The sequence below is a fragment of the Chenopodium album genome, chromosome 24 (genome assembly GCF_948465745.1).
Source record: "Chenopodium album chromosome 24, dcCheAlbu1.1, whole genome shotgun sequence".
NCBI lineage: Eukaryota > Viridiplantae > Streptophyta > Magnoliopsida > Caryophyllales > Amaranthaceae > Chenopodium > Chenopodium album.
In genome coordinates this window covers 34,388,387-34,401,348 of record NC_137857.1, presented here as the reverse complement: position 1 = coordinate 34,401,348, position 12,962 = coordinate 34,388,387, and the positions used below count along the sequence as shown (strand labels likewise).

Below are 12,962 nucleotides of genomic sequence, written 5' to 3'. Positions count from 1 at the left end.
TTATATTGAAAATAGTGACCCTTATTTTTAACATAGTAACCTTGTTTTTAACATAGTAACCTTTATTAAAAGTTGTATAACGTTTAATACTATTGTGAACTTGAAGTACGACGTTATAACCTTAATTTTAACATAGTCACCTTTTCCTATTTATATTGACCTTATAAAATATTTCATTGAAAAAATTAACCTCTTATAGCCTATATATTACCAAAATGACTTTTATTTTCAACATAGTGACCTTCATTTTATTATAGTGACCTTTTTTTTTATTAATAAAACAACCATAATTTCTCTAATGTTAGTGGTCCACAATAAATTAGTGTGAACCAGGTTCATTTAAGAATTTGTACAGTACACATATATAATTTATAATTTCTCTTTACCACTATTTTTAACCGACTATCAAATAACCACTAAATAGTGTTATACATCACCACGTTTTATCACAAGATGATAAGCTAAGCAAGGACAATCTTATCTCTAGTTAGCTCGAAGTAGTACTTATCACTTTCACCCATTAATGATTGACAACGGTAGAATTTCAATCTTATATCTGTAATGATGACATCACATGTTCCTGTGCCTCTCTAAACACCAAAACAATTAAAACGTGATGTAATAGATAAAGTAAAGGGTAATTTTGCCTGTATTCCACGAGCAAAAAAGTATTGACTTTGCATTGACTTTTTTCTTGCAAAGTTAAACTTTTGGTTAAAACTTGAAATTGGACAAGTAAAAAATAGGACAAAAGGAGTGATAATTTTGACTTACTACTAATTTTTATATGTAAATTGTTTTTTCTTAATCACTCAACAAATTCTTACTAACCAATAAAATTCAATTTAAAAAAATCTTAAGTCCTAACTTAATAAAGCTTCTCTTTTGTTGCAATCAAGTAGATAGTCATTTCTTTCAACTATGCAATAATTCACGTAATTTTATGAGATATGTATCCTCTTATCCATAAACCATTTCCACAAGCTATATTAGGAACAACAAATCAAAACTCCAACTTAAACTTAAGCTTAACTCGACTCATTATCACCCGTACAAGTATAACAGCTAAAACATCTATCGGCTTAAAATGCATGTACGTATGAATAATTGGACGTATATATAGGATGACAAGTTTCAAACTTGACTATGACTTTTCCATATAGTGCAAAAAATAGGTCGAATCAATATTGAGTGACCTCGCTCATTAAGCCCCCACACGGCCACACCGTACCCGACCATAAAAAGGACTCATTTTATCCTAGGAACGAATGTATGTATGTTGCATAGAACATTTTACATGTGCCGATGTACTGGCTGTTGTTGCATTATTCAACTTGCCAAAGGTATCTTTTTAGTACTATAAATAAAGCTTGCCCATATTCCAAATAATGTATGTAACCAAAAACCTCTCATTCAACAATATAGTTGATCAATTTAGTTTCAAGAGAGAGACAGAAAAAAAAAATAATAATTATCTCAATTTATTTTATTTTATTTTATTTTATGTTTTCTAAAATGAGCAAAGTTTGTAGTCTTCAGTCTTCTATTTTTTTGTTAAAAAATAAATTGTGTAACAATGAAAAAAAGGGAAGAAAATTGGTTAAATATACCACTCCTTTTAAATCACTTAATTGCTCATTATCAATGAACCATAGTAGTAGTACAAGTACTGGAAAATTTGGGAAATTTGGTGGGAAATATGTGCCTGAACTTTTAGTGACATGCTTGAATGACCTTGAAGATGAATTCAACAAAGCCCTCAATGATGTTGAGTTTCAGGTTAGTTGTTTAATTTGTTTAATTAGATAAAAGGGTGCATGGTATGTGCGTAATTACTAACCATCATACCATACCATACCATATCATTCGTACATGTTGGCCGTACATTTAGTGACGTAGACACACATATAGATGTTTCACTGGTATATATTTCATTTTAAGCCGCCATTATAACATCAACTGTTCAATACAAAAATAACGATTGATAATAATATTTTAGTTTTTGTATTCTAAATTTTAATATATATACTACACATATGTATACCAAAGTACTTATAGTAAAGGTCATGAACTACTTGATACTTAAAGTTCGAGTTTTAATTTGAGTATGTATATATATGTTGTAAACTTGTGATTATGTTGTTACTAATGTTCTCTTAAAAAAAATAATAAAGTTGTTACTAATGTTGTTTAGATTGTATTTTTTCGTGAATTTGACGGTAATATTATTCATACGTGCCTTCTATTTTTATCATTTCAGAATGAGCTAGGGACGGCTCTAAGGGACTATGTAGGACGTGAAACACCCTTATACCACGCACAAAGGCTATCGGAACACTACAAGGACAAAGACGGGCGTGGGCCGGAAATATACTTAAAAAGGGAGGATCTCAACCACGGAGGTGCTCACAAGATCAACAACGCCCTTGCGCAAGCCATGCTCGCTAAACGTATGGGACGTATGAGCATTGTGACGGCAACAGGCGCCGGGCAGCATGGTGTGGCCACTGCTGCCGTGTGCGCTAAGCTCGGCCTATCTTGTACCATAATCATGGGTAGATTGGATATAGAGAGGCAACCATCTAATGTACGCCTCATGAAGCTTCTAGGGGCACAGGTAAACATAACATTTCTCAATAACTTTGTTAAGTTTAATTAAGCATGCTCTTTAGTACAAGTTATTGATTGAAATTGTATATCAACAAATGTGATAAAAACTCATTAACCACAAAAGAACCAGAAAAAAAAAAAAGTATATTGTACGTAAATATTTTACGGTAGTCATTCTTAAAACGACTATCACTACATTTAATTTTTATCGACCGATTTCCTATTTTTTTGATTGGTCAAACTTATTAAAAATTATTTTTTATAAAAAAGATATCAATTCTTTTTCCTCAAAAATCATTTTAATTAATGTCTAAAAAAGTGAATTTCTAAAAATGATAATCATTTTTAATAGATTTGACCAAGAAATAAATTAATAATCAATCAATATAAATTAAGTACAATGATGGTCATTTTAAAGATAACTATAGTGTAAACATCAATTTTGTACGGAGTAATTTTGAACCTTATTTTCTTTCACGAACTCAACGGGGTACACGTAAAAGAACACTACAATCTGTCATAGATAAATTCGAAGTTGACCTTACTGTGCACTAACAATTATCAATTATGGGGTAGCGATACAATAACTTATGATGTCAACAAGACTAGTGTACGTGATGTCATGCACTCAAGACCCGTATCTGCAATCTATAATTCTATAATATTATTAAAATTTAAAAGGGACAACATGGTATTGTCATCAGGTGTCACCCTTATCTCAAGATAGTTTGGCACTACATGAATTTTACGTGTCATCCTATGTGTCATTGCTCTTTGCCTATACATATTGTATTAATGTACAATTTCCTATAAATACTCTTTATAGATATAACCTCCTTATAGTAATTATGTTAGTCTACTTGAAAAACTCTTCATAAGTGTAACTTCTCTACTTAATTTTCGTCTTTAATAATATCATGTAATTCCTTAGTAAGTTACACGATAATCTACCATCTAATTTGTATGAAAATACTTTTTATTTTTAAGTGTAAAGTACATGGTATTCACTCATGATGTTTTATACAAAAAATTGAGTCAAATTTAATTATTCATTGAATACTTATTACTATATTTTCATTTACTTATAAATACGGTTGAACATTAACCTTCTAAATTTAATATTGATCAAATTTACAAATTTATAACGATCCGGATTCGGGGCATCGCCTGCACCAATAACTAGTTAACTAATTATATTATTACGACGTAAATAACCGTCTATTCAAGATAGCATGTGACTAGAATCGCATCATAGATATTATTCTGTACTCAGTATTCGTATTAGTTAACTAATACCAAATTTTTTAGAATGTAAGTCAATTATTGTTAGATATATGAAATATCGGAAAATTATGTTATTTTCAGCCAGTGACATCATCAACCACGTGATTCGAAGACACATTTTAAGTTGTCATCTGGCCCTAATGCCCTATAGCATTTTTTTGACCAAAACCTTAAGTTTGTTATGAAATATATAGAAATTAGAGGATTAAGAGAAGAAGGTAATAAGAGAAGTATTACTACTTGTATGTATTACTCTTGGTAATATATTTGTGTACATCATACAAGTGAAATTGCGTGGTTATTCATAGTAGTAAGAATCACTATTACATTGTGGGCTATAACCTTAGAGAATGGCAATTAGGGTTGGCTACTACATTAAATGCAATGAAAAAATTGGAGTGTGGACATTCACACCTTGACTAAATTAATTAACTCTTAACAAAGGGATTTTTTTTTTTTTTTTTTTTTGACCAAGTCCATAATTGATATGCTTATACTAATGAATACATGTTAAATGAAGGTCAAATCGGTAGATGGGAACTACAAAGACGCAAGTTCAGAAGCAGTCCGAGAATGGGTGGCAAACTTAGAGACCAGTTATCACTTGCCGGGGTCGGTTATCGGACCACACCCATGCCCGACGATGGTTCGGGAGTTCCAATCAGTCATAGGGAAGGAGGTGAGGAAACAAGCAATGGAGAAATGGGGTGGGAAACCAGACGTTCTGGTGGCGTGTGTAGGAGGTGGATCGAATGCAATGGGTTTGTTCCACGAATTCATAGAAGACGAAGGGGTGCGTTTGGTTGGAGTAGAGGCTGCCGGACATGGATTAGAAAGTGGATGGCACTCGGCTACCTTATCTAAAGGAGAAGTTGGTGTTTATCATGGAGCTATGAGCTACTTGTTACAAGATGACTATGGTCAGATCGTAGGTCCGTATTCAATTGGTGTTGGGTGAGTATACATGCACTACTACATATAATTTGAATCGATTTAACCGTCGTTTATGGTTATACACAAGTCTTTTGACAGACAATGCTGTCGGGAAAAAAAAAATGACAAACATTGACTGATCCTTGAACCAACATAAACTGTACCCGAATGACAAGATTATAATGGAAAGACAAGAAGTTTGCGATATATTGGCAACATTAAGGAGGTTCAAATGTCAGCATCATTACTACAAGTATTTAAAAAAAAAAATTGTCAGCATCATTACTATTAAAAAAAAAAAAAAAAAAAAAGTCTGCATCATTACAAGTTAAATGGAATAGACAGCACTAATAGGGTGACTATACCATAAACCTTGACAAATTTACATATAATCTAAATATCTAATGATCTACCAAATACTCGTTACATCCACATAGACTGGACATACTAATTGAGTACAAAGCTTTAACATATCTAAATTATGATTTACATGAACTTGCAGGTTAGAGTGTCCAGGGGTTGGACCAGAGCTCAGCTACCTGAAGGACAGTGGGCGAGCAGAGTTCCATGCGGTCAGAGATGAAGAGGCCCTTAATGGTAAGCAACACCTCAAAGCATAATGGGGAGGGAGGGACCATACCCTTGTTAGAATGCTTTCTACAACGGGAGAGAGGACGTGGATCTCCTAGTTCCTCTCTTGCTTTGGACATCTATATACTTTTCCTTCATTTATTAGGTTCTGCAACTTTCAGACTACCAACTGCAATTAGCTCATTCATCATGATAAGAATATACATACATTTAGTGGACATGGAGTATTCCCTTTCACACAATTTAATTGTTCTAACCAAATCTTAACCAAATCTTTTCTCTAAAAATAGTTTTCAAATTTACTCGACAAGCTTTGGATAAGACAGGGAATACTTCATGTACACTAAAAAGTATTATGGTCCCAATTGGCTTTTTCCAAGGAAATGGCAAGTTAATACAGTTTAAGAGGGTAGATCCTCTAACCTGAATAAAATGTGCTGTTTCTTTTGCAGCATACAAGAGGTTGTGCAGGTTTGAAGGAATTTTCCCGGCCCTGGAAGCCTCGCATGCAATAGCTGCCCTGGAGAAATTGTGCCCTACTCTGCCTCATGGCACCAAGGTTGTGGTCAACTGCAGTGGGCGGGGTGACAAGGATGCCGCCACTGTTCAGAAGCTTGACCAACTTCTCTTATTCAATGCTATGGTAGGAAAAAATAATCCATCAAACAGTTCTCACTATGACTGCAAGGATATTCCATCTGAACAACATATAAGTTTTGGCACAGAGAGTACAAAGGTCTTGCACTAGAAGAAAAGGCTACACATGCAACCAATAAATATAAGTACGAAGAGATTATCAGGAAGATAAGACTAGTTCTACCTCTTTGGAGATTAAAGCCCTCAGGAGTCGGGCCAATAAAATAATCATATTCTGTATATATGTAATCACGTCACAACGACGGTCTTCTCTTTGCTGGAGCCATAATATATACATTAATAGATAACAAAAATTTAAATAGGTGTAGTGGTGAAAGAAAGTATAGGCTAGAAGAGAAAGCCATTCTCATAACTTAGTGTGGCTAGCTACTGTAATTCCAAAATATGCAATGTTGAAGCCTTTTGCAGATTAATGACATGACACCGGGGATAGCTGTAACCAGCTGCGTCCCTTTCAAGCCTGCAAATTCATATTTTGAGCAGTAGCCTTCTCTTCATATCAAATACGAAGTAACTGATTAATGAGTTCAAAGGGCAGCTCTTCATGGGATATTTATTTCATCTCAAATAACACCAAACTAGTTGCAAGTTTGCTTTCTCCCCACGCATTATGAATTATGGCCACTATGCTCGAGACACTCAACCACGAATCTTCAGAATTTGTTTCATTGCCAGACAGAACAATTTCACAACCCAATTACCCAACAATTCACAACATTTGGCATTTAGAATCCAAACATCAGCATTTAAGAATCCTAAGTTCCCCCCGCATAATCAGTAGCATCCACATACCGAACACAAATGTCTTGCAAGTTGCAAGGAAAACCTAGTCTCCCTAAACATTATGGATTAGGCCACTACGTTTGAGCCTTGAGGCGCTTGAACACGAATCTTTGGAATTTGTTTATTGCAGGGAAGAAGAAATCACAGCTCATGTTGAGCAATATATTTGTGATACCATCAGCAAAATATAACACAGTGAACTCTATAACTTTGTGAGCTTGTGGCAATCAATATATTTTTTGAACCAACGTGTAATAAATAGCATAAAAGTAGATACTAAGGCTTCATTCTTTTTACCTTACAAGAAAAATAAGTCAAATTAAGGCCAATAAATTCAGATAAAGGCTATCACATTCTGTTTACAATTGAAATATATCTTATATATGTGTAGCACTTCAGATAAGTTTTAGTAAGTAAGTTATAAAGTTTTCAAGTAAGCAGAATGAAGCCTAAATCTCTATTTCGGACACACAAAAAACAGTCAAAGCAGAAGCTCATATGCCTAAAAAGCACCAAACGTAGGGGAAGATAAAGTGCTTAGAAGAAAAAGTTTGATCTCAGTCAATCAGATTCTTAAACAACTTCTTTATGAATTGAAGGATATTGATGTGTTGCTTGGGAGTGAATCACTTCATGACCCAATACTATAACAGATAAATAGCTAGCTAAGAAATTCGGGTTGTCATATAAAGCTTATAAGAATCCTCCTTTCACCAATCACTCGTCTAAATTTCATCAGAATTAAGTGTAAATTGACTAAATTCTAGTTTGATTTTGTCTAGGCCACAGAAGACAATGTTACCACTTGCTCCCACTAAATGAAGAAACAATAGTAGGGAGAACTGACAGTAAAATGATAATATTAGGGGAAATCAGGTGATTAACCAGAATGTTTTAGCCAAAACACACATCCTGGAGACTCATAATTATAGCCTAATTACATTCTAAAATATATGTACCTGTTTGGTAAGTAGTTGTTGGAACCCAATGTGTATCACTTGTGAGTGTCCCACATTGGAGAAAGAGGAGAGGTGGTTCCACTTTATAAGGTAGAGGAGTACCTCTTACTATTGCCAATTGGTTTTAGTATGGAAGCTCCAAAGCCTTGTTTGTGGCCCAAACTCTCCTCCTCCTTGTTCGGGTTGCCCAGGCCCATTTCATATTGTTTCGAAATTTATCATGATATCAGAGCCCAGGTTTGTTGGGCCGTTTATAACTGGGTATTTGTCAAGCCACTGGTTAAGGGGCCTCTAGACACTCACAAGTGAGGGGGAGTGTTGGAACCCAATGTGTATCACTTGTGAGTGTCCCACATTGGAGAAAAAGGAGAGGTGGTTCCACTTTATAAGGTAGAGGAGTACCTCCTACTATTGCCAATTGGTTTTAGTATGGAAGCTCCAAAGCCTTGTTATATTGTTTCAAAATTTATCAGTAGTTAGTAATGAAAAAAAATTTGTAAAGACATTTGAAAGGAAATTTCTATACCAATGCTCATGGAATGTTAGATCATCTCAGAGTATCTATATTTTTCATAATTGATTACCATACATCACCAGGGAGTGGTACTGAGTGGTAATAGATATTTATGAAAATATAAACACATGTTTGGGGATGAGGAAACATACTTACATTATCATGGTTATTTGCACGATAGATTCATTGCAAAATTACAAATTAATTCATAACCTCCCTTTATAACCTCCTACTAAATGGGCTGTTTTTGGTAAGGGGAATTCATTATTCAAAGACTGCCTATATCCCAATAATCAGCTAGGCGTTCCAGAATTTATAAAACTATGTACTGCAGTCTACAGCAAATGCAAGTATTTAGTACTCCCTCCGGCTCAATTTACTTGCCCCATTTGACCTAAAAAGCAGTCAAATGAGGCAAGAAAAATGAGATGAAGAGAGTATAAATTATACTTCGTATTAACAGCTAATAACAAATTAGTAAGCCAACAATATTGATCAAGAATAATCAAAGAAAGTACACAACCTTAAACATAACTATCATCTCAAGTCATAAGCAAATTATACAAGCAACTATCAAGCTCCGTTACCTGAAGAACAACGACCATGTAGAATCTGTCAGAAACATAATTCCAGCACTAAGCAGCACACAAACTGTCAATTTAACAAAACACAATATTAAACAACAGGCTAAGTACATAATAAAGGAGCTAAGAAAGAAAAAACACTGATCCAAGTAACAAATTCTCTCATGGCATTTACAACACAACTTAAACTAACTTCCCTATGGACAAATAGAGAAATCAAGTTATGCACATAGCATCTTTATAATCAGTAGACAAGATGTGAAAGAATGCCTCTTACATCTTAACTTTGAATTTCTCAGACCCTTTCCAAAAGTATCTCCATGAAATGCATCAAAGAAACATATAGTTCTAGTAAATAAACTAGAATTGCATGATTGAGGAATGTTATCAAATTTCTACCAGAGAGAGAGAGTATTGAATGATAATGAAAACACCAAAAATAGCACCATAGCATGTTAAAGCATGGTGGAAATGAGTTTGGGCATTTGGGGTTTACAGTTCACTATTCTTTAATCTTCTCTTCATAGAATCAAACACAAAGTATGTTGTATAATATCTTAGAAAATTCTATGACAAAAGTTTCAGCAAAAATAATTTTATTTTTCAGCTCGCCCTGAAGAAATACATGATAGACCATGTTAATATCATAAATCAGCAGGGAAGAATCTAGGGTACCTGACCCCTGGTCTTCTTCTGGATAATCCTAACTATTACACAGTAATTAATTAGGTTCTCAATCCTCAATCAATATGACAATACTTTTGCATACCTTTAGAGAGAAGTTTAATCAAGTAATTTCTTAAAACAGTCACTCTGTTACTCAGTTACATAGAGTAAAAATTTACTGATCACAAAAATGTTCAAAAATGTTCAAAAATGTTCCTCTAATCACTACCAGCTGACAGATTGCAACACTACCACTAACCAGAATGGAGGTTCACTCCACCTCATATACCATTTGCTAAATGTGTCTTCAATCTTCATGATAGCCACTGCTACCACACCTTTCTGGCATGAATATTATTTTGATGAAGCTTCTAACATAAGCCACCCTAGCTTGAAAATCAAACAGAATTTTTCATATTTCTGTTCTACTCGTAACTATGAAGAATAGAGCCACATTCATTCTTTGTTATCTTCATCTCCTAAGAAAATGATGACAGCTCTTAAAGAATGTCACTTGTTCAGTCAAAATTCCCTCATCTAAGTAGTAGAAGTCCCTTTTACCCTACAAATATAAGCTGTACAGAGCTCAGGTAACTCATCTTTGTAGGGTACCACAAACTTGTTTAAGAAAAAAGACTCGCAGCTGCATACAGCCGTCAACATTCCCACTTTAACAGTGATAAGTTTCCTCTCTTCCAAGACCTTTAATATAGTATAGCGCGGCAAAACCCTATCAGTCATACTATATGACATCACATAAGAACGATTTGCTAAGTACCCTGGTTGGCATCCCAACTCATTGATGAAAAAATTCAACCGCTCACGAATTGTTTTCTCCGACAACACCAAACACCGCGGTGTCTTCCTCATCATAACCTTAATATCAGAATCAGTCCATCCAAAGCTCCTAAAAATCCCATACTTAGTTTCCAGGGTTTTCTCACTCAACGAAGCTAGCAATACAACAGCATCAGAAAACTGAATCAACTTGGGAGGAATCCCAAACTCCTCATGGACCTTCTTTAAAATCTCTTCAACCCTTTTAGGATCATGCCCAAAAACCTCAGTATATTGAACTAAAAGATACAGAATTCTTTCATTACTGAAACCATACTTTCTAAACAGCTCTATATTAGGCTGTAATCCTGCAGCAATATCAACACTCATCAACCAGTATGATCTCTTCAAAAGTTTGAAGAATTTTTTGTCATCACCCACAATTGATTTCACATAACTTATCATGGGTATAATCCGATTGGTAAAACCCCTTCTTAAAATTGAAGAATTTGTAGCAACAATATCAGCTAAATCAGAACCAGAAATACCCAATTCTTCTAAAGCTTTAAATTTGGGAATTAGGGTTCTATCAACACTACATTTCAGCAAAATTGGCAAAGAAAATATAAGTCTTTTCATCTGGGTATTGCTAAATCCTCGTTGTTTCAAGAAATCAACAACTAAACAAGGGTTTTGAGTGGATTTAATGCTATTTGATTTACTGACCTTACTCCAGGAAATAGCTGCTTCTTTTCTTGAAAAACCTAGAGAGTTAACCATGAAATCCACCATAGAAGAGGGAGATTTTTCAGTTGCAGAAGATGTTGAGTATAGAAACAAGCGATTGAGGTGGAGAGAAAAATAGGTCCGGAATTGGACGCCATTAGAGCACAGTTTCAGCATTTGAGATTCAATTCAAAGTTTTTTTTTAGACAAAATCAAGAAAGAAAAGACTAAATTGTGCTAATTGGACATGAAGAGTACTCCATAAGTCCATTGTCAAATTAATCTTAACTAGGTTTTGAGCCTGTTCTACCCACGAGGCCACGAGCATTACATTTTACACCAAATACTTGTATGAAATTTGATAAATGCGGGCCTGGGCCGCACCCGCAAACAAAGAGAGAGAGTCCACTTCACAAGTTCAAGGAGGTTCCATCCCAAAACCATATGGCAATAGGAGGAGTAGCCCTTTAGCCTTATAAAGTGTTTAACTCTCTCTTCTTAAACCAATGTGGGACACTTACATGTGGTGACACTTGAGAGGTTTATTCTTCAACACTCCCCCTCACATGTAAGGTCCCTTTTAACTTAAGGATCACTTGATCCAATTCAATTTGGCCCAGAATACTTAATGTCATTAGAGGTCCCAAACCGTGAACCTGGCTCTGATACCATGATAAACGCGGGTCTGGGCCGCACCCGCAAACAAAGAGAGAGAGTCCACTTCACAAGTCCAAGGAGGTTCCATCCCAAAACCATATGGCAATAGGAGGAGTAGCCCCTTAGCCTTATAAAGTGTTTAACTCTCTCTTCTTAAACCAATGTGGGACACTTACATGTGGTGACACTTGAAAGGTTTATTCTTCAACAAAATTGAAATCTATTTTTAAAAAAGAACACTAGTGTTAGGCCCGGATGATGTCCCGAGGTATTGCATTATTTCCATGATAAAAACAGCAATCAAGAAATAAAAACAGAAAGACTTTTTGCCACCGAGCCCCATAACATCAAAAATTCCTCAAAAAGCGTGGATAATAGCCTTCAATTTTAAAATTTTTTGACTTTTTTTTCGCCCGGAAATAAAAATTGCCGAGATGTTAACCATGGTCCCTAATACCCTCCGAGATTCCAATTGGGTGGGTGGAACCATCCAATTTGCCTTAAAACGGTCAATTTACCCATTTTCAAACTTGCACCGATTTCGTGAACTCAAGCCTACCACGGACATTTTTGACAACATATAATGGCCATATATGGTTCCAAAAGTCATTATATGACTCTAAGATGTATCCCCTAGGATCTCAAGACTTTTCGCCACCGAGCCCCGTAACATCAAAAATTCCTCAAAAAGCGTGGATAATAGCCTTCAATTTTGGAATTTTTTGACCATTCTTCGCCCGGAAATAAAAATTGTCGAGATGTTAACTATGGTCCCTAATACCCATTTGCAGTCCAATTGGGTGGGTGGATCATTCAATTTGCCTTAAAACGGTCAATTTACCCGTTTTCGTATTTGCACCGATTTCGTGAACTCAAGCCTACCACAGACATTTTTGACAACATATAATGGTCATATATGGTTCCAAACGTCATTATGTGACCCTAAGATGTATCGCCTAGGATCTCAAGACTTTCGCCACCGAGCCCGGTAACATAAAAAATTCCTCAAAAGCATGGATAATAGCCTTTAATTTTGGAAGTTTTTGACCTTTTTTCGCCCCGAAAATAAAAATTACCGAGATGTTAACCATGGCCCCTAATACCCTCCGTGAGTCTAATTGGGTGGGTGGAACCATCCTATTTTCCTTAAAACGGTCAATTTACCCGTTTTCGTATTTGCACCGATTTCGTGAACTGAAGTCTACCACGGACATTTTTGAC

At 35.2% G+C, this 12,962-nt stretch overlaps 2 protein-coding genes across 2 annotated transcripts; one reads left to right on the top strand and one right to left on the bottom strand.

Moving 5' to 3' along the window:
* The first annotated feature begins 1,413 nt into the window (after positions 1 to 1,413).
* Positions 1,414 to 6,542, top strand: LOC145612156 (tryptophan synthase beta chain 1-like). Its single transcript, XM_081667529.1, has 5 exons — positions 1,414 to 1,779; positions 2,261 to 2,617; positions 4,415 to 4,848; positions 5,330 to 5,424; positions 5,871 to 6,542. Exons 1-5 carry the CDS (start codon positions 1,504 to 1,506, stop codon positions 6,164 to 6,166), a joined length of 1,458 nt encoding a protein of 485 aa, XP_081523655.1. The 5' UTR covers positions 1,414 to 1,503; the 3' UTR covers positions 6,167 to 6,542.
* Positions 6,543 to 9,663: 3,121 nt separating this feature from the next.
* On the bottom strand, positions 9,664 to 11,382 carry LOC145612031 (transcription termination factor MTERF8, chloroplastic-like). Its single transcript, XM_081667409.1, has one exon. It carries the CDS (start codon positions 11,259 to 11,261, stop codon positions 10,119 to 10,121), a length of 1,143 nt encoding a protein of 380 aa, XP_081523535.1. The 5' UTR covers positions 11,262 to 11,382; the 3' UTR covers positions 9,664 to 10,118.
* Positions 11,383 to 12,962: the final 1,580 nt, after the last annotated feature.

Bases quoted from the DNA above. Each gene is read 5' to 3' on its own strand.
- LOC145612031 (XM_081667409.1), bottom strand. From the start codon at position 11,261: ATGCTGAAACTGTGCTCTAATGGCGTCCAATTCCGGACCTATTTTTCT.
- LOC145612156 (XM_081667529.1), top strand. From the start codon at position 1,504: ATGTTTTCTAAAATGAGCAAAGTTTGTAGTCTTCAGTCTTCTATTTTT. The intron at 1,780-2,260 runs GTTAGTTGTTTA...TTATCATTTCAG, and splicing joins TCAATGATGTTGAGTTTCAG to AATGAGCTAGGGACGGCTCT. The intron at 2,618-4,414 runs GTAAACATAACA...TGTTAAATGAAG, and splicing joins TGAAGCTTCTAGGGGCACAG to GTCAAATCGGTAGATGGGAA.